The 23,655-nt window shown below is 40.0% G+C and overlaps 1 protein-coding gene across 1 annotated transcript in view; it reads right to left on the bottom strand.

Moving 5' to 3' along the window:
* Positions 1 to 3,234: 3,234 nt before the first annotated feature.
* mei4 (meiosis-specific, MEI4 homolog (S. cerevisiae)) overlaps positions 3,235 to 23,655 on the bottom strand; it is a 70,519-nt gene continuing 50,098 nt past the window's right edge. The window contains 2 exon segments of the mRNA XM_036582812.1: positions 3,235 to 3,249; positions 4,969 to 5,269. Of these exon segments, the coding sequence (XP_036438705.1) occupies positions 3,235 to 3,249; positions 4,969 to 5,269 (316 nt within the window).

Below are 23,655 nucleotides of genomic sequence, written 5' to 3'. Positions count from 1 at the left end.
GGCATGCTGGGGCCGAGACAATACGCTGGCGATGGCTATCAGCAGGTGCACGGGCGCTGGGAGCCCAGCTCGGGAGCCGCAGGAGCAGCAGCAGAGGCAGCGGCTGCAGGAGGACAAGCTCCAGCTCTGTGATTCATGACGCCCTATCAAACGCATTCAGCAGCAGGGACGTTATTGCCCACACAAATATCTCAGCATGTCAGTCCGACATCATCGCAGGGTCGCTTACGGTGCTCCTTTACGAGGGGCTCACGCGCCAAAGAGCGCGGGAGAGAGAAGATAAATGGGGACAACGTGTTTGTGAAACAAAAATGGATTCATAAAACAAATTATCGCCAAAAAGTATCTGGAAAGAGAAAGAATAGGAGAAAGAGGAGAATGAGAATCAGGGACATCATGAACGACAAAGTACAAAGTGTAGCAAGATCATTAAATGTACCTTACCTAGGAACTCAGCAGAATTGTGTTGTTTTTTTTATTTTGCCTTATATGTTAAAAAATCTGTTCTTTGCTACATCAGTCAAAACGTCATTGTGTACAAAATTTGACATCTCCTTCTGAGACCCCACATCAAAAGTTATTATAAATCGAGCCCATTCTAAAAACTCTTTTGGTTTCTAGTGGCTCTATAAGGTGCTTGGACCCCAGTGATCACCATTTAGCTCTCACAGTAGTTAGGATCCATAGAAATCAACTTGTTCTACATTAATTTCAGACAATACCAAAGTAGTAGCCAACTGTCTTTGTTGTAAACAATGGTAATATACAGTGCCCTCCACAAATATTGACACCCCTGATAAATATAAGCAAACAAGCTGTAAAAAACATTCTTTATTGCTAATCCTTTTGATCTTCCATTGAAAATATTGCAACAAATCTAACCTTTATTTGAAGTCCTGGAAGACGAAGAAAAAAAAAATCTTAGCATGAAATAAATATTTAATTGAATTTAATAGTAAATTTTATTTAATAAATATCAAACCTACATCTGTAACAGTGAGCCTTGGAGATTCTTTGGCCACTCAAACCATCCTCCACACCGTGTGTGGGGTCAATATAGATGCACATCCTCTTCCCAGCAGATTCTTAACATGTCCAGTTGCTTTAAAGTTCTTAATTATTGCTCTGAAGTAAACTTACATTTAAAAGCAGAATTAGATGGGACTCGATGTGAAAGCATTGCAAGTGAAGTTATTAAGAACGAAGCACTGGCACAGTGGTTAAATCTGTCTACTCTGATAAAACCATTTATTTCTTGATTCTGACACGCTGTAACTACCGTGTCATGAATAAGTCCATACAGGCAGATTTAACTACCTATCAGTCTAAATCAGAATAATAGCTAAGTTAGACAGTACTTAAACTGCAGTCATGCCCGCTAAGTCTGCAGCCTTCATGGTGTGTTCGATTTTAGTTTAAATGGTTCGTCCTGCATGCAGCACTCTATTTTTGAAAGCATTCTAAGTCTAAGCTGATTTTATACTGCTTATGTTGGGTAACCTGCCACAGTGCCTGGAGGGTGAAGCATATCTACTCGCAATATTTAGGTGCAAAACGTCTGGAGACAACCATGAGAAATCTGGGGCTAAATGTGGGTAGATACATAGACTTATTGAGGTGGGAACAAACTGACTGTTAAATTCATCCTAATGTCTTGAGAAGGTGGAGCTGAAAAGTCTGGTGCGTCAAAGAAAGACATTTAAATGGAGAAAAGACAGCATTGACAGAACCATCGTCTCCTCTCTACAGAACTTCTCTGGTACGTAGAAAAGACGAGTTTCTGATGCTGATTTGATACGTTCATCTTCATTTTATCATCTCTTCATAAGCTCTGAAATGGTAATTATAGAATGGATAGTTCCAGGATTTAGGGATTTCACCCTGCTTTGCTTCATGTAAAACCACAGTAACGCAGAGAGTCTTGTGGCTTATTGCTCTAATATCACAAGACAGATCAACAAGAGGCAAAATCAATGAGCCCAGGCAGAACAGAGAACAGCAAGGTTCAGAAAGTTTGGTGGACGTTATCACAGTTATTGTACGTCATAAAATCAGCTCAATCAGTTGCGACTTTTTATGTGTACAACTTCTGTTTACATCTTCTGGTTAGATGTTAAATATGTCAGTGTGAATGCTAAGCTAAACAACTAAAATGCAACAACGAGTGCGTTTACATGCACTTAACAATCTGGTAACTGCAGAAAATTAGATTTTGTCAGTAATCTGATCAGCGTACTTACATGCACTTAAGTAATCAGATGATGTGAATGTGAGTCTACATTAGTGAGGCAATAATCAGATTTCTGCTTTGCAAATGGCCAATAAACTCACATACGATTTTTTTAAACACTTTACCTGATAATACATACATCATCTAGAAGATGAAGAATTTTAAATCATTCATTTCATCAAGGATGTAGTTGTTTTCTGTGTCGCTCCAAGAAGAAAGAAAGAAATCTGAGTAAGGGTATACATGCCCTGAAAGATCCAATTACTGAGCTAAAATCCTGCTCTCTTTATCAAATTTCTTAATCTGATTTCTAGACATTCCTCCAATCTAAGAAATAAGAGTATGCTGTTTACATGACCATATGAATAATCAGATAACTGCAGAAACCAGATTATGACTGGATTATTAAGAGCACGTAAACGCACTCAATGTATCTTTTTCTGCTTTGGTCTGGGAACTCAACTACAAACGTGAACACACCATAAAAGACCATGGACTAGGAGAGTCAGAGCTTGTTTCTAGGCCTGTCACATTATTACATAATTGCCTAATCATATTTTTCTTTAAATTATCGTAATTATTTGAGATGATCACATTTATTTAAGTTGACTATAATACAAAATGTCGATTTCACTTGAGTGTTGGGCTGAGTATACTCAGGCGAGAATACTAGAAAGGAAGCAACCTAATCTCACCACTTTAGGCTTGTACTTTAAATTCGATTTAATTATCTTTCAAAAAACTACAGTTAAATTGTTAATCTCAATGATGTATGTGGCAATTAATTGTTAGCTAAAATTTAATATTTTATGCATCGATCATGTCACCACTTTACTGTACACGTCCATTAGACAGATAAAAGGGAAGAGAACAGAGATCCAAGTTAAGCAGAGCAAAATGTGGCCCTTTAATCAGTGAAGGATCACAAACACCCTTAAGGGGGTAATTTAAGATTAACGGGGGGATTTAGGGTTTAAGCATTTTATCATTAATTTCACACTATCCTAATTGCTGAGGGCCTAAAAAAGGCACAACGAAAGCCTGTTGAGCAGTTGAGAACATGTGAGGAGTGCTGCTGATTTGATGGCTTCTGGGTAAGATTATGACTATGCTTTTGTACCGCATGACATTCTTATGTAAATGTAAATGTACAGTGACAAGCAAGGGTTTTTTTTTCCTTTCCACTCACACTGGATCACAGTAAGAAGCTTCATTCCCATTTGCTGGGCAGAGGTTTACAGCACTTTTGCGCTGAGAAGATATATATGCAACTGAGTGAGCAGTAGCTTAAAACTTCTTTGCACAATTCAGATTGTGTGGCTACAATATGTACCTGAGGAAACTTCATGCTCAAAACACATTAATTTATGATTAGGATGCAGATGTTGGCGAATTCTTTTGCCCACCATTAGTCTACAATTAATTGTTAAGCAAGCCTAAAATCAAGAATGAAAACCTTCAATTCTGATGAAATTGCTGGAATACACAGGATTTCAAAGCGCCATATCTTCACAACCGTGTGGCACCTAGGAACCAATCACATGGTCATAGAGTTTCTGACTGTCACTGGAAAATGGCTCCCTTCAGTCTGTGAGGAGTTGGCGACCCCTGAGCAGAAAGCGTTTTGTGTTCTCCACTTCAATAAGAGTGACTAAACTGTGCAACATGATTTTCGTCTGCAGCGAACCTCCTGCTCAGCTCGGAGTGTTTGTCGTTGGTTCCACAACACTGGACGATCTCCGAAATCGCACTGAAAGAGTACAGTGACACCCGACATGCTCAATCAAGTATGGGATGAATTTGACTATGGCGTTGATGCTGTCTGTACAGCTGGAGGAGGTTCATATTGAGCACTTGTAAAATTACATAATAAACTTTATGCTCACTTAAACCATTTACAGTTTATTGCATTGTTCTGTAATTATCTAAAGTAAAATAAATCATTTTGAGATCGGATTCATCTTTTTGAATCACCCTGTATAAGGATGGGCTACTGAAAGTTCTCTATTTACCACACATTACTAGCCCAAGTTAAAACAAACATAAATAAAGGGCTAACTTTAGCTTAGTTTACCTCAGTAGCTCTCGAAAGCCGTCACCGTCACCACGACTTCCTCTATAATTTTACACACCCATGTGTGATTTCCTCACAGCACCATGTGTCACACTTTTTCTTGGAGAACATGGACATCATAGTTTGTCTTATCGCTTGCAGATGTTTGCTTTCGATATAGTACATCTTTGTAGTTGTGCTATTATCCTCTCAAAAAGTGTCCCCAAACACTGTTTTTGCTATTTTTAGCAGGTCTATGTAGCGGAACCAATTGTCTATTCCGCCCTCATGCGTATCATTCAAAAACTTGATTGATAAATCTGCTTATTCAGATAGGATTGGCTGCTTTGCGGAAATCTGTAACCCCATTTTATTTGTCAGTTATCAGTTAATTGGTTATTCACTTAAATTCCTGATCTTGCTTACCTCTTTAGCATGTGCTATGTACGAAAACAAAACGTATGCAGACATTCAAGACAGATGTTTAGACAGAGAACAATTTCCTTCATTTATTCATCATTGACAGGACAATTTTTTCACATTTTACACTGGAACAAAAAGTTTTTCCTTACCGCTTTGCTTCAAGAAAGTTGTCCATTAAGTCTTTAAACTTGTACAGACCTATTGCCAGACAGTCAGTCATTCTCCACTTCCTCTTAATCCCACTGTCTGATTATAATCTCACCATGACAGGGTGAAAGTGCCGCAAGGGATTAAAAGTACTCTGAGAAGAGAAGCTCTAAACTCAGTTCCCTGTGGTATCCGTGGGATTGAGAAGTGCTTTGATTCGCCACATGTAGAGAGCGAACAGGGGAAATTCATCCGACAGAGGGAGGACAAAGCTCTCCAGCTGGGCCTGGAGGTCCCGGTGCTCCGTCCCTGCCCTACTCTCCCCAGTCGGAGAAAGCTTCTCCAGGAGCCAGAAAAGGTAGAAAGAGTTCTCATACCTGCTCCAGTCCACCTGCTGCTGCTGTTGCTGTCCATCACTCGAAACTCTGCAAAACAACACAGTGCTTTTTAATAGAAGTGGTCCAAGTCCAAGAACTTGATGCTATGGCAGAAAATTAAACATGAAGTTTTTTTTTCCCAAGTAATAACAGGCAGTATTATGTTTGTTGACATAGAACAAAAAAAGGTGTGACAAAATATTCGCAGTAATTGGGTACAACTAACTGTTTCTTAATTTGTTTTGCTCCTGGTGATAATTTGCTTCTGGAGAGTTTTATTGCAATCATATCCACCTCATTCTCACATTCCGATGCTCCTGAAGCCTTGAATAATGGAAGAAGGATGTTAAATTAAGAGTCGATAAATAATTAAAATCTGGTCTATGTAACAGACTGTTAACAAAGACTGTAATGGGTTTTTGTCCGTAGAATACGTTGGAAAATTACTGCAAACCAATGAAATATTGTGGAAAAACTTGTCAATGAACATACGTGTGTCAGATGCCGACAAGAGCCACGAGAAACTGCAACCGGAAACCCCCTAGAAAAACCGAGCAGCCAAATTATAAACACTGCCAAGAGCCGTGAAACTGCAGCGCCATGCCCACAACTGCCGTCAGCAGCCGCAGACAACGGCAAGAAATCACCGCCACAACCACAAGCTCTGTCGAGAGCTCCCGAGAGTGGCAAAAGCGCAGTGCCACATCCACAATTGCCGACAGGAGCCGCAGAGAATGGCAAGAGCTCCATGCCACGTCCACAAGTACCGAAAGAAAAATGGATGACGGCAAAAGTGCAGCTCCACACCCACAAGCGCTGTCAAGAGCTGCAGAGAGCGGTGAGAGCACAGCACCTCCTGAACTGAAGTTGGGCCACTGAACTACACCAGGTGTTTGTGATTTTGTTTGTTTGTTTGTTTGTGAGCTAAGAAAATAAAATAATATCTGCCATAAGCATCACTCCTGTCTCATGTGTTGTTCCTTCTCCCAGGATGGTAGAATGCGATGTGCTGGTTGCTGGTAAACTGACTTAATTGTAAAACAATTTTTGATATTGTAATCATGAATATTGGCTGATACCGACATCGATTTGATATTTCTTTCTTTAAAGATTGAAGTTCACTCAGCACTTTACTTAAGATAATCATCTAAATGTAGGTTATTATGCTTAAACTATTCAATCACTTTCACTCAACCCCACAGAAAAAATACACAGCTGACACAGTGTGAGCGAGGGCCATTTCAGGACAGATTTGTTACAGGACTGGACTGGACTTTATTCCCTCTGCCCATCGATAATAATATACCATCTCTACCTTTTATATAAGTTTACCGAGTTAAGATAAGGTTTATTTACAAGTTGGGTGGACAATATGACGATTTGGTTTTCCGAGAATATCGAGGATAAAGTCAGTATTCAGTATAATCAGTAAGGACCCCTTAAAAACGGCATGTTTCATTACAAAGAGAGTGTAGTATGTGAAACATTAAATAAAAACCATTGTATTCACCAATTTTGTGTTTTAAATTTGACAAACGTTCTTTTTTGTCATTTCAACCTCAAAACCTCAGAAAAAGTAAATTTTGTGAGATCATGGATCGTAAAAATACTGAGGTACTGTGTTGTGATGCTACAAAACGGATTTTTCATGGATTTAATTCTCACTTTGACTCAGGCTTCTAAAGCTTCTAAAGGGAGGAATCCGCATGCGACACGTTTTTTAATTAATTGTCAAATCTTTATTCTTTATTCATGTTGCTCCTGTTGTGTTATTGTTTTGCTTTCTGGTTGTGACCAGAAGAAGATAAGTCCCCTTTTTGAGTCTTGGTTCCTTTCAAGGCTTCTTCTTCTTGCTATTAAGGTTTTCCTTACCACTGTCACTCTTAGCGTGGTCATTTGGGGCTTGGAACAGAATTTCTGTGAAGCTGCTTTGTGACTACAGCTGTGGTAAAAGAAGAACTATACAAATAAATTTAAATTTAACTAAATTAAATATTTTGCCACATCACCCATCTTCATTTAAAAATCATATTCAAGTTATCAGTATAACCAGTTAGTATAGTCAGCCTATCATGTAACAAAAAAGCACAAAATCAACATAATGGATAAAAAAGGCTACTCTGAAACTCAGCAATGTTGAAACACGGTTCTGGAAAAAGCTGGTGAAAAAAGATCATGTTGTGTATACTGCAGATATAAGTATTGAATGTAGCTCAAAAAAGTCTATTATCTGTCACCCAGTTTCTACTTGAACTTCTAAACTGCTACAAGTTTCACCCAAACTCATTTCGGCTTCAGGCAGATGTATCGCAAGAGAAATGACTGTTTCAGTCAGAGCCAGTAACTGCAAGGCATGTGGGCAGCAACTGCGGCGCCCCGAAAGTCAGATTACTTGGCCATGAACTGAGCAGTCAAGGATTCCGGCATCCTGCTTCTGCCACTGCATCCTTGGGCAAGACACTTCGGCCCAAGCTGCTGCTCCAAGGGGTTACTGCCCCTGTAAAGTGAATCCCTGCAAAATGAATAAATGAAAATCAGAAGGCCAAGACTTATCAATCAGGACAGCTACTGCTGGAAGGGGAAACGAGTCATTTGGCTTGCATGTGACGAACCGCAGCAAGCGTCTGTCTACAGCCTTCACAAAATGTACTCTTCTCCCAAAAAGGAGTGAGAGTTTCTCCCTTGTAGGCCACTCTCACCCTCCCCTCCTCTGCTACCAGATAACAAACACAGAAGAAAGCGAAGGAGATTATGCTTCAAAGTGCTGGAACTGGAGAGTAGTACAACAGATGTTAGTGGCACTGCTCCGAGTGTGTCCAAGCTGGTCGAGAGCAAGAGTGCAGGCAAGAGCTACCAGCAACAAACGATAGTGAGAGAAATTCAGGCCTAATGGCTTCAAGGGCATCCTGCCTGTTCAGAGTTAATAACTGATAGCTCCACCTGTTCCAGCTGTAAAGCAAAGATGGCTGAACATGGGAGGAAGGGCACTTTATAGGCGCCTTCAGAATGACTGCAGAGAATGATAAAAGAATGATATAAAACCGAATTCGTAAAATTTGTGCTGTGATTCAGAGGGCCGAGACACCACGTCTAATGAAGGTGACAAGAAGAACGATCTGTGGCAATGAAGCTCACCCTTGTGTGTAATCACTTCAGCAAGAAACAGGAAACAATAAAACCAACAAAAGTTCAGGGTTACCATGATTATTGTTTGAATCCAGCAAACAAAAGTTGCAAATAACATGAAAGTGTAATAGGCTTGTCGACACCAGAGTTTCTGCTAGGAAATCTTGGTGCTGGTCACTGTATCCCAGAATGACTCTGCTGGACAAAGAAGTACAATTTCGGTCATATAACGGTTGCTATGCAAAAACACATTATTACATGACATCATCAGTGCTGAGATAGTTACTTGAAAAAAGTAATGCATTACAAAACATGGAATTACTCATCACTTTCTGGAAAATTAATCTCCACGTATCATGTGAAACTAATCGGCTGAACTTTTGTATCTTTCTCTTTTTTCTTTGTCCATTCTTTCTTTTGCTTCCTTCCTTCCACTTTTTCTTTAGTTCTTCTTTCTTAATTTTTTGTTTTTCTTTTTTATTCATGCTTATCCTTCTTCCTTTTCTTTGTTTCTTTCTCTTTCCTCATTTTCTTTTTTGTGTTTCTTTCTTATTCTTTTTCTTCCTACCTTCATTTTCTTTGTTTCCTTCTCTTCCTTCTTGAATTCTATGATACATTGCTGAGAAATATCGTTTACAAGGATGGTACTCTTTGTTTCTTGCTTCAGTCATTCTTTCACTCACTCATTCATTCATTCAGCAGGAGCTTTTAAAGCTATTATTTTCTTACCTTGCAAGCAATTTCTTCAGAATTTTTATCAGGCATTGTGTCTGGCGGGATTTTAATTTGCTGGTCCTGTAGACTTATTTTTCGCTCAAATGCCAGTATTTACCAGCTAACAGAAACTCTGGTTGACGCAATGAAAATTAGCGAAAAGCGAAACTGTAGAGTGAAGAGAGTGATTACTTGGGGTGAGCGATATGTAGAGTGTGTCTATTCAGGTTAGACTGTTAGAGAGTGTATGTTTATTTGGGTTAGACGTGTGTGTGTGTGTGTGTGTGTGTGTGTGTGTGTGTGTATGCAGGCCGCTGCTCTGCTTGTTAGCAGCAGCTTTCGTCTCAGCCCTCCAGAGGTGTGACAGCATGTGACATACTTTCCTTGGCAACAATGCCCACCAGCCTAGGGATCCCTATGCTCACTTTCTTCTCCCAGCCCTCCCTCCCTCTCTCTCTCTCTCTCTCTCTCTCTCTCTCCCTTTGGCCCTATCTCCTCCTCAGTCTCTCTCTCTAGGCATAATATTTCCAATAAATAAATATATAAATATGAAAGTTCAGCTCGTCACGCCACTGCTGACATTTTTTGGAGCACAACCTCTCTTCGAGAGCAGGAGGAAAGATTTATGAAAAAGTTTTTTCCTGCTCTCTCCTGCATAAGGGGACTGAACTCAATGTTCCCATAACTTATTCAACACAAAATATAAGCACAAGGCAAGTAATGAGAAGATGGACTATCCCATAAAACGCTGATTCCTCAACAGCACAGAATTCTGGCTTCAGCACCTTTGGTTTTACTTGGTGCTCTGTCCGCTAATTCAGTTTAGTGAGAGCTTTTCTATAAGGGTCCCATGACAGATATGTCAGTATGGCACAAAGGTAATTATAAAGAGAAAAACACCACAGAGATAGCAATTTTATTCTAAAAACTTACAAAAAACTGTAACTGCAACAAAAATAATGACGCTACTTCTTTCCCTGGGGTAACATGGTTACAGAACAATGCTGAAAGGAGGCCACTAAAGTGTTGGAATATCAAATGTGTGGAACGAGGGGGTAAGAAAAAAAAATAAATCTGAAAGTACGCTGAGATGACAAATCTTAGGCTGAAATGTCATTCATTCCAAATCTGGGCATCCTGGGGCGCACAGCAATAAGAGCTCTGTCTGGGCTATAGGAGGACCGGGGGGACAGTAGGTGGGAAAGGGAAATAATAACGAGGAGTGCAAAGAGAGGCTGAAAAAAGAGAGCAAACGAAAGAGCGAGGCAGACAAAGTATGAGGGAAGAGGGAAGAAAAAGAGAGAAGTCTACAGGCAGTAGTTTGGAGAGGCTTCATTGATCTGTGGGGAACGGAGATGACTCTGGTGCTGTAGGACAGCTAGACATTACGGCCCCGACTGATCATAGCACTGCGCTGTCAGTGCTCTGCTGAAACCAGATCTTATGGCCTGTTTGATTAGTTGTAGAGGCTGTAGTTTTCAAACTTCTCAAAGTTTGCTTTTGGATATGGACCGTCTAGATTAGATATAGCAGTTCAGCATGGACTTGCAGGCTTTCCTAGCTTTGCTCTCCTGCAAGATGGACTCACCTGGGGAGTCATTCAAAATGGAGGCTTCAGAACATAAGCATCTACATGACTTTTCACCACAGTAAGGCTTGTTAGAGCAAAACTAAACAAAAAGTGACCAAAAGTGAGGATGAAGATTTCAATTAGGGGTGCGACTCCTCACCTCACGATTCGATTTCGATATTCTCAATGGATCTCCATGCATCTTGATTTCTGAGTTCATTTCATTCTCTTTTTCCCCCCACTCAAATACTGGTATTCATAGTATTTCGATTACGTCATTAAGAAGACCACATCGCCATTTTGGCAGGCAAGCTATGACTCTGACTGTGCTCTGATAGAGTTCGTCTCCTCACCTTTACTGCATTTATAACCCTGCAAGTGGATAAAAGTCAAGCAAAATGGACCAGAATGGCCACTAAAAAGACTTAAAGATATGCAGACGTTTTAGATGCAGCCTCCAGAAAAAGCTACAAGAAGATGATTTGCTTGATTGGTTGGCTGGATCTGTACAGCCAGCATTTCTACAGAGTTCAGAACATAGTGCATGATATTTTATAAAAAACTAATAAAAGGACTACCAAAGCTCTTAATTAATAAACTCTCTTTTTCTATAACCTTACCTTATCCTAATGAAGGCTGCATATATAATTTTCAATTAAAATCTTTAATCAAAACCACAAATCAATGCAGAGTCACAACATTTTTTTGAAAACTTTTTTGCCTCTCATTTTGAAGGCTGTAAATGGCTGTTTTCTCTCTTTGAATGATGCACACAAAAGTGACTTGCAGGACTAGCGCCACCTGCTGGAAAACTGCCACACATTGCAACACATGCTCGTGTAAATGAGTGAGTTCCAAAGGCACATCCGCTGTGCATTAGATATTTAAAACAAGCAAGTTCCATCGTTTTCCATCGTTGTAGTGGGGAAACTCTGGAATTCAGATATAAATGCCTGTGAGAAAACATGGAGTATTATATTTTCATCATTCAACTTCTACCTGAGTTATCAAGACACTTAAGCTGAGCAGATAAGCCTGAGAATTTTCCTTAGAATGTGTGTCAAACTCTGGGAAAGTCCCACCATACCTTTTACTTTGTATGCTGCAGCTTCAGGACATTTTTAAACGTAAAGCCTAACTTTGAGCATTAGCGGATCAGCCTGTCAGCCGGTTAGCATCTCCCGAGCTGGTTGTTAAAGAAAGCCACATTCTTTTGTAGGGTCATGCTTAAAGGTGGACGATATGGCAAAAAGATAATATTGTGATACTTCAGGAAATTTTCAAGATACACTATACATCTCGATATTTCTTTTATCAAACGTGATCAGTTGGAACAGAGAAAAAATAACCAGCAGTGCTACGTTTTAAAAAATTACTATCAAAATCTGTGAATACAATATGTTCAGAACAGCAAATTGTATTGTATGGTGACATAATTTATCACAATAATGATACATAGTCATACTGCCCAGCCCAAGTCATACTCATTATGGTTATGGGCTTTTTATTTAATATAAAATGAATCCAAACAAGTGTGCATTAGTGAGAGCCGGCATTCTTTTCCCAACTTGAAGTCAGGCTGTGCCAAAGTGTCCTACTTTATAACACACCTCTCTGGGTTTATTTCATAGTATATCGATATAAAAATTCAATTATTGCATTTTGTGAATCAATTAAGATTGATTAATTCACCTTACAGGAGAGAAACATGATGCACCGGAGAATCTATTCTTTTGAAACGAACCTTTTAGCCAACTGTGTCTGAACACACTGGAATTAGACCTCCGCATTTAACCCATCCATGCAGTGAAACACCACACACACACTAGTGAACACTAGTGAACACACTACACAGGGGGCAGTGAGCACACTTGCCCAGAGCGGTGGGCAGCCCTATCCACGGCGCCCGGGGAGCAGATGGGGGTTAGGTGCCTTGCTCAAGGGCACTTCAGTCACGTACTGTCAGCTGATGGGGATCAAACCAGCGACCTTCCGGTCACAAGGCTGGTTCCCTAACCTCCAGCCCACGACTGCCCCCACAGACCTCTATTCCTAATTCAAACCATCCTGTTTATAGGTAGCTATATAATATATTTAATCAAACAATAAATGTTTGAAATTTACAATTTCTCCATAGAGTTGCACTGTTTTTAAAGGGTGAAAAACACAAGAGGCACTGCACAGCCTTTTTTCTTGGGGGTTCACATAGAATTTTTTGAAAGCTGCTTCTGGCTGCACATCTCCCTGCTGCTAAGCAACAATAGCTTTGGTACTGTCATTGAGCTGTGCTAGCTGACTATTGTTTTGATAAACTATCACTGGGGTGGTACCCCTCACGTCACTGGGATGGCACCCTGAGGCATATGACTTCAGTACCTTTAGTTAGGGAACATAATCGTACTATATTCTATTGCAATTACATTTTTTACGTTGCATTGACTCCATACACACAGTTCTGACTCTAGACCTTTTATTGTTATACTTTTAAAATGCTAGGTTATGAAAAGGTACACATATGCGCCTTTCTCCCACATAAAGTAATGAACCTTTAATACTTATTTAAGGTACACAACTGGACATTCAGATCAGTGATGTACCTTTGAGTGTACAATTGCATTGGTTGTCCATCAATGAAACAATATCTACCTGTATAGTACCTTTTTTCGACATTGTATGCAGAATGCTCTGGATGTTTATTAGAAAGTGGTGTGCTACTAACTAGCAGATGTCTTGCTCCAAGCAAAAACAACCTAAAGAAAAGGCTGCTTTTTGTTTGTCATGCTAATTTTTATCTGTGAAATCCTACAGTTCAGGGTACTCAGCGACTGCCACCACCGGTCTTTTGTTTCAACTGGTCAGCACAGAAAAACACTCATGACATAGGCTGCTTGACCACTTCCACTTTCAGCTCAGGCTGCCTGGAGCGCTCCGCACATAGGACAGCTGTGCAAGGCGCAATAAAATGGCAACCCAGCACCCAGGCACCTAGCAGGTACAAACAGTGCCTTCTTTCGGAATGAAAACAACAGGAAAAGGTGCCTCAGTCCTGGAAAAGCAGGTACCCCCTGTAACTCAACACTACATAAAACCTACAAGAAAGACCCTCAAAGTCTGCCCTTGAGCAGAATCGCTGTTGTTCAGCAGACACTTATGTCAGCTCTGTACTACACAGAACTGCTGAGTGTCGCCATCTGATCTGGCTTTATTCCAGGACTGTGTCATACCGCCAACATACTGTATGTTCTCTGTGGATACGGCATGTGAGAAGATTACATGAAAGCGAGACCCCCAGCCTCTTAAGTTTACGATGGGAATATGATGAAAAGACGAAGAAGAAGAAAAAGAAGGAGCCGAGGGCTGAGTGGCGCTAACACCAGTACATCACTACGGGCTTACTGCTAAATCACTCAATCACAACCCACTATATTTGGAGGAGCGGGGAGAGCGATATGAGAGAGAGCAAAAGCAATATAGAGAGAAAATGATTTATTTTCCCAAGTGAAGAACACAGCCTGCCTCTTTTTTTAGACCCAGGAAGACAGAGAGGGAGAGAGCGAAACAGAAAGAAATAAACAGAAAGGTTCGGTGAGAGGGAGAGGTGTCAAGAATGAATGCTAAGGTTAATCTTGTTCACTTCTTTTTCTTATTCCCACTACTTTCATTTACAAGTTAGCTCCATCAAATATGCCTGGAAGATTCCATTCGATGCTCCACAAAAACGCGATCTTTGGAAAGAGGGCAGATGACACAACCGCTCAAAGTGGTGTTAAAGCCCTCCCGGAGAGGCACGGTGCACTTTGGGCCACAGTGCTGCAGCGGGGCAGACCTCTCTTTCTCTGCAGAATTAATGCTCATCTAAATGCATAGGCTGTCTATTGTGCCCACGAGCATAGTGTCCCCATGTCCCAGCACAGTGAGGGCCGCCGTATGCTCTGCTTCTGCCGCCTTTAATAGGCCAGAGAGAGGAGGAGGAGATCACTGGCCCGACACTCTGCTAACTAGGACACGCGGCACTTGTTCGTTTCATGCCGATCGGAAAAAAAGGAGGTTCAAACACGGCCTTGACCCCAAGCAACAGGGGCGTGTCAAAAAATTGGAGCTTCGATTTGGTATTATTCACGCCTTATTCTCAAGTCGGTCACTGACCGAGATTTGCTTCTTTTGTTTCTCCCAGAACAAGTTCAAAGGTGCCTTTAAAATATAATAACTATATTGATCTACATCTTCATATGGTACTGAGAGAAATGCTAGGTTAAAATTACTGCTGAGCTTTTCAAAGGACAGAGCACTGATTATAATGACTAACAGTACCGGGCAAAAGCGAAAGACCATCCAAGTCAGTCAAAATGGTCATTAAGTACCAGCTACTCAGTTTTCAGGAGGTATTTCTGAGAAGATAAGATACAAAATAATCCACTTGCATGGAGGAAGGAAGGAAGGGGACATCAAAATAAAATAAGTAAAAAAAACCTATAACTTTCCAAAACTGGAGTTCAAAAACAATTAAAATAAATAGAGAAAATGTGACTTCTAACAACTGTGCAAGACCTAGTAGACACCAAGCTGTCGTCACATAAACAGAGCTTAAAGCTTTCATCTTTGAGAGAGAGGAGAAAATCAAGCTCCGCTCTGGCTTTAGATCTGAAAAGATCCACAAGTGTTTCTGTCCATCTTTCCACTGTGAGAATCAATAAATGCACCTTGAAACTCTATTACACAAGGAGGAAGCCACAAATCAATTCTATGCAGAAACGCTGCCGAGTTTTCTGGCCCCGTGCTCATCTCAGATGGCCCAAAAGACAGTGGAAATGTGTGCTGTGGTCAGGTAAGTCCACGTTCAGCTTGCTTTTGTGAAAAACGAATGCTGAGTTTTGCCAAAGACAAAAGGGACCGTCCAGATTTTTAACAGTGAAAGGTGCAAAAGCCGACATCTGTCGTAGTATGTGGTTGCATCAGTGCTCATGGCATGGGTGACTTGCATATATTTGAAGGTACCAGTGACATGGAGGCACATACTAGAATTTTAAAGACGCGTATGCTGCCATCAAGATGACATCCTGCGAAATCCATGATTATTTAAGCAAGACAATGCCAGGCCTCATTCTGCACGTGCTACTATAGCGTGGGTTTGTAGACAGTGTGTGTGCGCTTGACTGGCTTGCCTGCAGTCCAGATCTGTCTCCTACTGAAAATGTATGGTGCATCATGAAGAAGAGAATTAGATAACAATGAACACAGACTGTTGTGCAGCTGAAGTCTTGTATGATGTTAAAACAGGCAAAAATTTCACTTGCAAAACTGCAACAGCATCCTCAGTTCCCAAATGATGAAAAAGTGTAAATGAAAGGAAAGGTGGAAATGGTAAACATGCCTTTGTCCCAATTTTACTGAGTGTGTTGCAAGCATTAATTTCTAAATATGTTTATATTTACAAAATACAATTAAGTCGGTGAATGAAACATCACTCAGCTAAATAAAGGTTCAAGAGAATTAACATACACAGATTCTTGTTTTTATTGCATTTTTCAAAATGTCCCAACTTTTTTACCGAAATGGGGTTTTTCGTTTTTCGTCAGCCGTAATTTTCAGCAGACGAAATTATGCTGCATCCATAGTATGAAAGGATGTGTAGCTGTCAAGCAGCTGATACTATGTAACATAAATAAAAAGAAGACAAAAAGAAGAACATGTGGAAATCAAGCAAAGAAACTGCTGGTGTTCTTAGAACAACGGAATGACCATTTTCAGAGTCCAGACTTTAACAACAGTCTAAGACTGAGATTTGGAGGTGTGGAAAAATATCTCTGAACAAATGAAAGCAAATCTCCCGAAAAGAACAGAAGCTGTAATAAATGGACAAAGGGTGGATACACTAAATACTAAGCGAAATGAAACTACATTTGCTCGTCGAGTCTTCTGTTTAATCATCTGTTAAATATGTTTTCTGACAATGAAAACACGAATGACATGTACTTAATGGCTGTTTTGACCGAAAAATTAGATAAATGAAGAGAGGACTTTTGCACAGTATTGTAGCTGGCAAACTGATATCACTAGTGGGACAGAGGAATGTCAAACACCTTAAAAGTCAAATGAAAAGAAGAGCTATTTACTGAAAAACTACTTTGAGTAGTCAAGACTACTGCTCCGTACAAAAATTGTGCAGGAGGCACACTACATCCATTCAGCCCAAAAATATTGAACTCTGACAACGTCAAACTGTACTCACTAGTGTGAGACCAAACCAATGACTCACACTGCCAAGACCTGTAAACAAGAAAATGGCCATGACCCAGGTGTCTTACATTGTTAAAAGAATGAGGCGTAGGAGTTCTGTCTTTCCTCTTGTGTCTATGGGCAGGACTTTCTGCTGCTAAGGGTAAAAATTAAGTGCCCTGGCTTTGTCCTTGGAGGAATTGTTTAATTATCACTTGGTCCTTGTGCTTCACATTGCCTTGACTGTACCAATGGTGCTCAAAGATCAATTCACACTCCGTTCTTCGCACCTCCTCCGCGACACTGTGGCTATTTGTTTACGTAGTGACCGTTCATCCTTGTGTTGACTTACAAGAGAAAAAGAATGAGGCAGAGGAGTTACATATTTCTTCCGGCCGCTGCCTACAGACGAGGATGTTGTTGAGGGCAAGGATTTATAGCGTTAGAAGCAATACAGAATTAGTCCTTCTCCTGGTTACAGATAGAGCCTTGTCCAGGAATATCATCACTGTCAACGGTGCAAGCCCACTGCAAATGTCCAGGTGCAGACCGGTGTAATATAACTCAAAACCTGAGACGCAGGCCCTGCTTTTCTGAAGCAAAAAAAGGAGCAAATTCTTCCAGCATGAGAAAGGACTGTCTAAACAGAGGGCAAAGACACGGCCGTTCCAGCCCATGGCATTGTACGTGCGAAGGCTTTGAGGGAAGCTTTGATAGTGAAGGGAATGAAGCTGATAAGGGTCTGCTAGCGGTCCTGTCTCAGTCTGAATTGTCCCCGCTTTGGTCTTCTCACTCCAGAAGAGCAAACAACTTCCATGAATTGATTTTTCTCCGGCGGTGCTGTTTTTCAAGGCATCTTTTTTTTTAGCACCCCCAGAGTGATATGCTCACGATACAGAGATTTACAAGACAGCAAATCGATTCAGTCTCCTCCAAGAGTGCATTTGCTGAGCTTTATCTATCATGATCCAATCTTAAGGGCAGGGTTTGTTTCTGCCATTAAAGAAAACATAGAAAACATGACATACCTTACAGGAGAATTCCATTAAAAACAATATTAAACATACCTGGGTCTCCTAATGTACTCAAGATTGATACAAAGGTCCTTTGACATGCTTAGTGCTGTAAGCTGTGCTTTTGCTGTGTATTTATAAAACTGCAGTCATGCTTGTTTATGTCCGCATGCTATGCTAGTCCCTTCCAAGATTTATTTATTTTTTAACAGGAAGGCTGCTGTTAAACAGTGAACCACATTTTCTGCCACGGTTATCAGTAAAATGATCCACAGTGTTTTTTTGTGGAGATCCCCTGGGTTCCATTTTAGGGCCGCTGCTCTTCTCACTGTACATGCTACCTCTAGAAAACATGATCAGGAAACATGAGAAATCTTCATAGGTACTCTGACAGTGCGCAATTGTACATTCCAATTCCCTCTTAAAGTCAAGACTCTCCACAGGCTAATAAACTGTGTGTCCCATATTTCTCAGTGTATGTCACAAAACTGTTTGCAGTTTAATCAAGACAAACCAAGCCACTGATACAGGGGCATCACTGACTATTGCCTGGTACAAATGGTCACAACCCAAGTGACCACTTGCCTTTTTATTGCAATTTTTCCTCTTTCTTCATTCAACAAACCACCAGACCAGTTGAACTGTCACAAATTCACAAATATCCACCATTAATAACAAAACCACTCATCTGCATGAGATCAAATCAGAACTGTAACCACAATAACAGATTACATGATGTCAATGTTCTCAGTAATGTTAAGGTTTTATTAAATATTTCCCTTTTCCAAAGCAACACTTCGCTGTTGTCGGAAGAAAACCTCGTATCCCCATTTTGGACGTTTTTCACTTTTTGACATAATTTAAAATGCTGTTTGAAATTTTTATGATGAATGGACTAAATGAAATGGCTGAAACTCACTTGGAAAAAAGTCTGGTTCCACTGACTTACATTAGAAGTAAAGTATGTTTTTTCCTTCTCCTGTGAAGTTATCATTTTGGAGATACAAGTTTTTCTTCTGACAACAGAACTTTTTTTTGTCCTACAAAAGCATAAAGCATATGTATTTTGTTATGACATCCTCATGAAATAATCAAATGCATCAAATTGTACACAGATTTGGGATCTGTTTGGCCTTTGTTCTACACTTGGTCTGCTTACTGTTCTACAACTTGTAGTCAGATGCTTAACAATATACATGGGCATGCAAGGACATGGACATTCACTTCCTTTTAATTTCCTGACAACTTGGCAATGTGTTACTATATGTAATTATGTAATAAATGTAAGCAAGGTTTGCACATGTAGCAGTAAATACAGTCCAAATGTGTTTAACATCAGTGAATAGCTCTGTCAAATTAACCACTGAAGAATATGTGGCTGGCTTTCAGCTCTGTGTGCTGATTAGTCACTCGGTCTTTATTTTTAACAACAGTCAATAAACCCACCTCAGCACAATGCATTATGAGCTGTGCATCTCAGCTGTTTCAGAACCCTCGGTCAGATGTAGTGCTGCTTATTTTTTATTTAATTTTTCACTTATCATTGAGTGGCACTAGTTCATCTGAATCACTCCTTAATGAGCAGAACACGCTGTGCCTAGTTGGCAACAGGAAAAGTGAAATGTGTTTGTTTTTTACCTTTACTTATTCAGGAAAATGGATGCTGAAAACCCCAGACTATTTTTCATGGCCACTGTGAGAAGGAAAGGACAACGGGAACAAACATGACCCTGAAGCAATGTGGGGTTATGTACTTCAGTGTAAAGGTCTCTGGACCTGTCGCTCTCTGGGGCAAGGCTAATTTCCCACACAGCACTCCGCTGGGATACTGTACATCCATCTCCACTGGACACTTCCACCATATCAGACAGTGCACCAGTGGTGCGGCCAAAGTGCATCTAAGCTATAGTACAGCCCCTGTTCCCTGTTTGTCCTTGTGGGAATTGGTGGCCATTTGGTCTTTAAAACACAATCTACCTTGACTTTACCAGTGTTCTAATCTTAGCACCTTATCTACCACTGTATCTTGCCTTGCCCAGCGCCTATTTGTTTGCTTAGAAACTGGTCATCCTCACGTTGATGTATCTGTTCTTTATATATGTTTTCCATTAACTCTGGGTTGGGATGTCCTTTACAGAGACCTTCAACCCTACAGGTAACCTGACAGGCCAAAGCCTGGGTTTCTAGGTGAAAATATTGCTTGAACAGACCACCAAGTAATCCAGGAAAGATGGATTGTGTTGCCCCCCAATCATGGTAGACTAAGACAAAGTGAAATCTACAGCCTTCTTCCCTTACATGCAATGAATCAGCTGCAGCGAGATTCATGCAATGAATCAGTTTGTAGACCCAGTATAACTGGGGTCATCAAGATTGGGTGGGCCATACTTCTGGTAGAGCTGTATTTCATATGAACACACTGAATTTGATGGCATGTGGAACAGATGTGGGTTGACTACGAAATGTCATTCCCAGATAAACATCTGAAAGCACCCTGCACTATACCAATAAGAGTCCTTGGGCAAGACTCCTAACACTACCTTCGCCTACCTGTGTAAAATGATCAAACTGTAAGTCGCTCTGTTTAAGAGCATCTGCCAAATGCCATAAGTGTAAATTTAAAAGGACTTGCAGTGATAAATCAGCACTGAGAGTGCCATATAGTCAGATTTCTGATCTAGTCATCATGTATAAATCTGGCCATCTGGCTTACACAGCATTGAAAAAAATACCAGGACTTCAGTTCCACCTTCATTTCAGAATGAGTGTTCTTCTAATTTTTGTTTCGTTTGTGGGGAGGGGGTCATCTTTTATTCATAACGGAAAAAGTATTACTTTAAAAAAGTCGATACATTCATCTAGAGGGGTCTGACTACTTGGAAATGAGATTTTTTTTTTTTCCTCCTAAGAGAATTAGTGAGCACCAGCAGAGAGCAGAATCAGGCCACTCTGCTTCTGTCCTGCCATCTACAGTGAAAATATGACGGGAAAAAAAGACGCTAAACAGAACAAAACCTTTAATTTAACCTTTAAGTTGACATAAAAAGTTTTTTTTCGAGTTGGAGGATCAATTTCTCATAGCGGCTTTCACAATTTAGTCTTTAATAAATATGCATTTAAGGTTCAATGAAGAAAAACATGAAGGGCAAAGTAACTTCAAGGTTATCTCCAAGACTATAAGTATATTTAAACAGATAAAGTTTCCCACATTGCAGCTTCATCTGACTTCACGTACTTTCACTGCATTTATGCACTTCTGTGTCTTGGTGTTAGAGACTGAAGCGTCCTTGAAATTACTTGGCTGGCAGTGTTTTCTTCAGTCAGCTTGAAGTAAGCCTTGAATCCAAAGAACAATTTTTAACATCTTGGAACTCAGAACTTTAAAGCGAGTCTATTTTTTATGCATTTAGAGCCATTTGACCTCAATGGAATGAGAAATCGGCTATCAAATATGAGACTTGTGTGCAGTTAAAGTCTTTCGATTTCTATATATACGAATACGGCCAATGATCAAACAAATCTTTGCCAACATGTCATATGTCTGCCAGCATGTTTACCAAGTTTGTAGCAATGCAGTTGGACAACTTTGTAACTCATGACTGATTTTCCAGCTTGTGGACACTGACTGTGATGGCTGCTGACAATGAGATGAGTAAGTGTGTCTGCTGCCAGAGAGAGAGAGAGAGAGAGAGAGAGAGAGAGAGAGAGAGAAATATATATAGACACATAGAGAAAGAGCTCCTTAATCTCCCAGTTTAGTCTCTTAAGGCGACGTTAATCAAATGGCTTTATTCGCTCTCACTGTTGGGAGTCCTTAATGAGACCTGCCCACTTCCCCAGAATCACTTTGATCAGTTATTTAACAGCCAGACGCTTTCTTCACCACGGCCCTCAACCTTAGTATCTATCACATGCAATTCAGTTCACAGTTCACAGGTAATTTTACGATGACATTTTAGTTTTGGCTATCTGCTTCTACTGTTGCAGTCAAACAATAACTATGAAGTTAAAGTACAGAACATCAGCTTTCATTTGAGAGTATTTGACTCAATGACAAATAAGTCTTTCAAATTTATCATTTAAAAATTGATGTTGAAAAGAAGTTGAGCATTTTTGTATCAGCAATAATCTATCCAACATATTTGTTTCAGAGATTTTAGAGGGGTGCTAATTTATTTATATTCACTTTGTCTTCAAATTTGCCACCTTGAAAATGCCAGGTGGTGTGACTTCACAAGGATTAAAAACTACATACATACATACATACATACATACATACATCATCTAAACCGCTTATCCTTCTAGGTCGCAGTGGGGTGCTGGAGCCTATCCAAGCTGTCATTGGGCGAAAGGCAGGATACAAAGTTTGCTATTTTTTTCAAGTTATTTTACTGAAAATGTGTATAAACTAGTCTTTTTACTTGTAAAAACCTTTGAGTATTCAAGGTTATACATCGCTGCTGTCGGAACAAAACCTCATATCTCCAAAATGGTAACTTTACAGAAGGAGGAAAAAAACATACTTTACTTTTAATGTAAGTCAATGGAACCAGACATTTTGTTCAAGTCATTTTGTGCCGTTTCTGTTGGTCCATTTATCATGAAATTTACACATAACGTAAAAGGCAACAGGCATTTTCAAATCATGTCAAAAACTGAAAAATGACAAAAATGGAAATACAAGGTTTTGTTACGACAGCAGCGACATAATGCTTTCATATAACTAAATATTATTATAACAATAACAGTTTTTCATTTTTTTCCTGGGGTCACACCATCCGACTCGGTAAACTGAACCAGCCTAACGATTACTCAAAATGACAAGGTTTTCAATATTAGTGAAAGGGCTGCTGAACTTGGCATTGGCACTGAAGGTCACTTGGGGTCTTTATGATTCAATTCCTTTCCCAGTCTTTCTTAAAAGCATGTCAGAGTAAAAGTCCTTTGCTGTTGGTTGTGCCAACACGCAAAACATTTTTAAAAGAGTTCATTTACAAATTTCCTATTTTGTAATGTGATTTTAAAGATTTCAAACATACAACATGCCAAACTATTCTATTTAGATTTTATTGACATTCTTAGACTTTGGGAGGTACAGATGCATACATTTTATTTTGATACACTTCTTCACTTATTCAAAGGAAAAGGATGGACTTGGACATAAAAAATAGATGTCATGTCACTGAGCCATTTACATCTATACTGGGTAACCCATATAGGAATGACAGGCCTTTTTATGCAGTCCCTCTATTTCTGAGGATCATGAGTAATGGAACAATTGGCTGCTCTGTCTCAAAAAAAAAATAGGTACATTGAAGAAAGAAATTAAGAGCACTGGTGAGCTTAGCAATAGCAAACAACACATGTTCTTGATTGGCCAAGTCAGCTACCTGAACTGAGTCCAATTGAGCATTTCACTTTCTGAAAATGAAACTACGGGCAAAAACCCCGAAAAAAAAGCAGGACATGAAAAAGGACTGTTTTACAGGCCTGGCAGAGCATCAACAGGGAAACTATGTAGGGTCTTGTCTATGGGTTGCAGACTTCAGGCAGTCTTCCACTGCAAACGATTTCTCAGACCACTAAGTATAACACTACTCAAGTATGAAACAACACATAGAATTATGCAGTGTTGTGTCATATCATGTATCTTGAATCATGTATTTTTACAAACCATGAAATTTGACCGGGGGCACCCAAACCTTTGCATACTACTGTATATACATAATGACGTATGTCACTAGCACCTTCTCAATTTCCTTATCTAGCTCTAGTAATTACTCTCT

This window comes from Colossoma macropomum, unplaced genomic scaffold, assembly GCF_904425465.1.
Source record: "Colossoma macropomum unplaced genomic scaffold, Colossoma_macropomum, whole genome shotgun sequence".
NCBI lineage: Eukaryota > Metazoa > Chordata > Actinopteri > Characiformes > Serrasalmidae > Colossoma > Colossoma macropomum.
The sequence above is the reverse complement of the archived record's forward strand: the minus strand, read 5'-3'. Positions and strand labels throughout refer to the sequence as shown.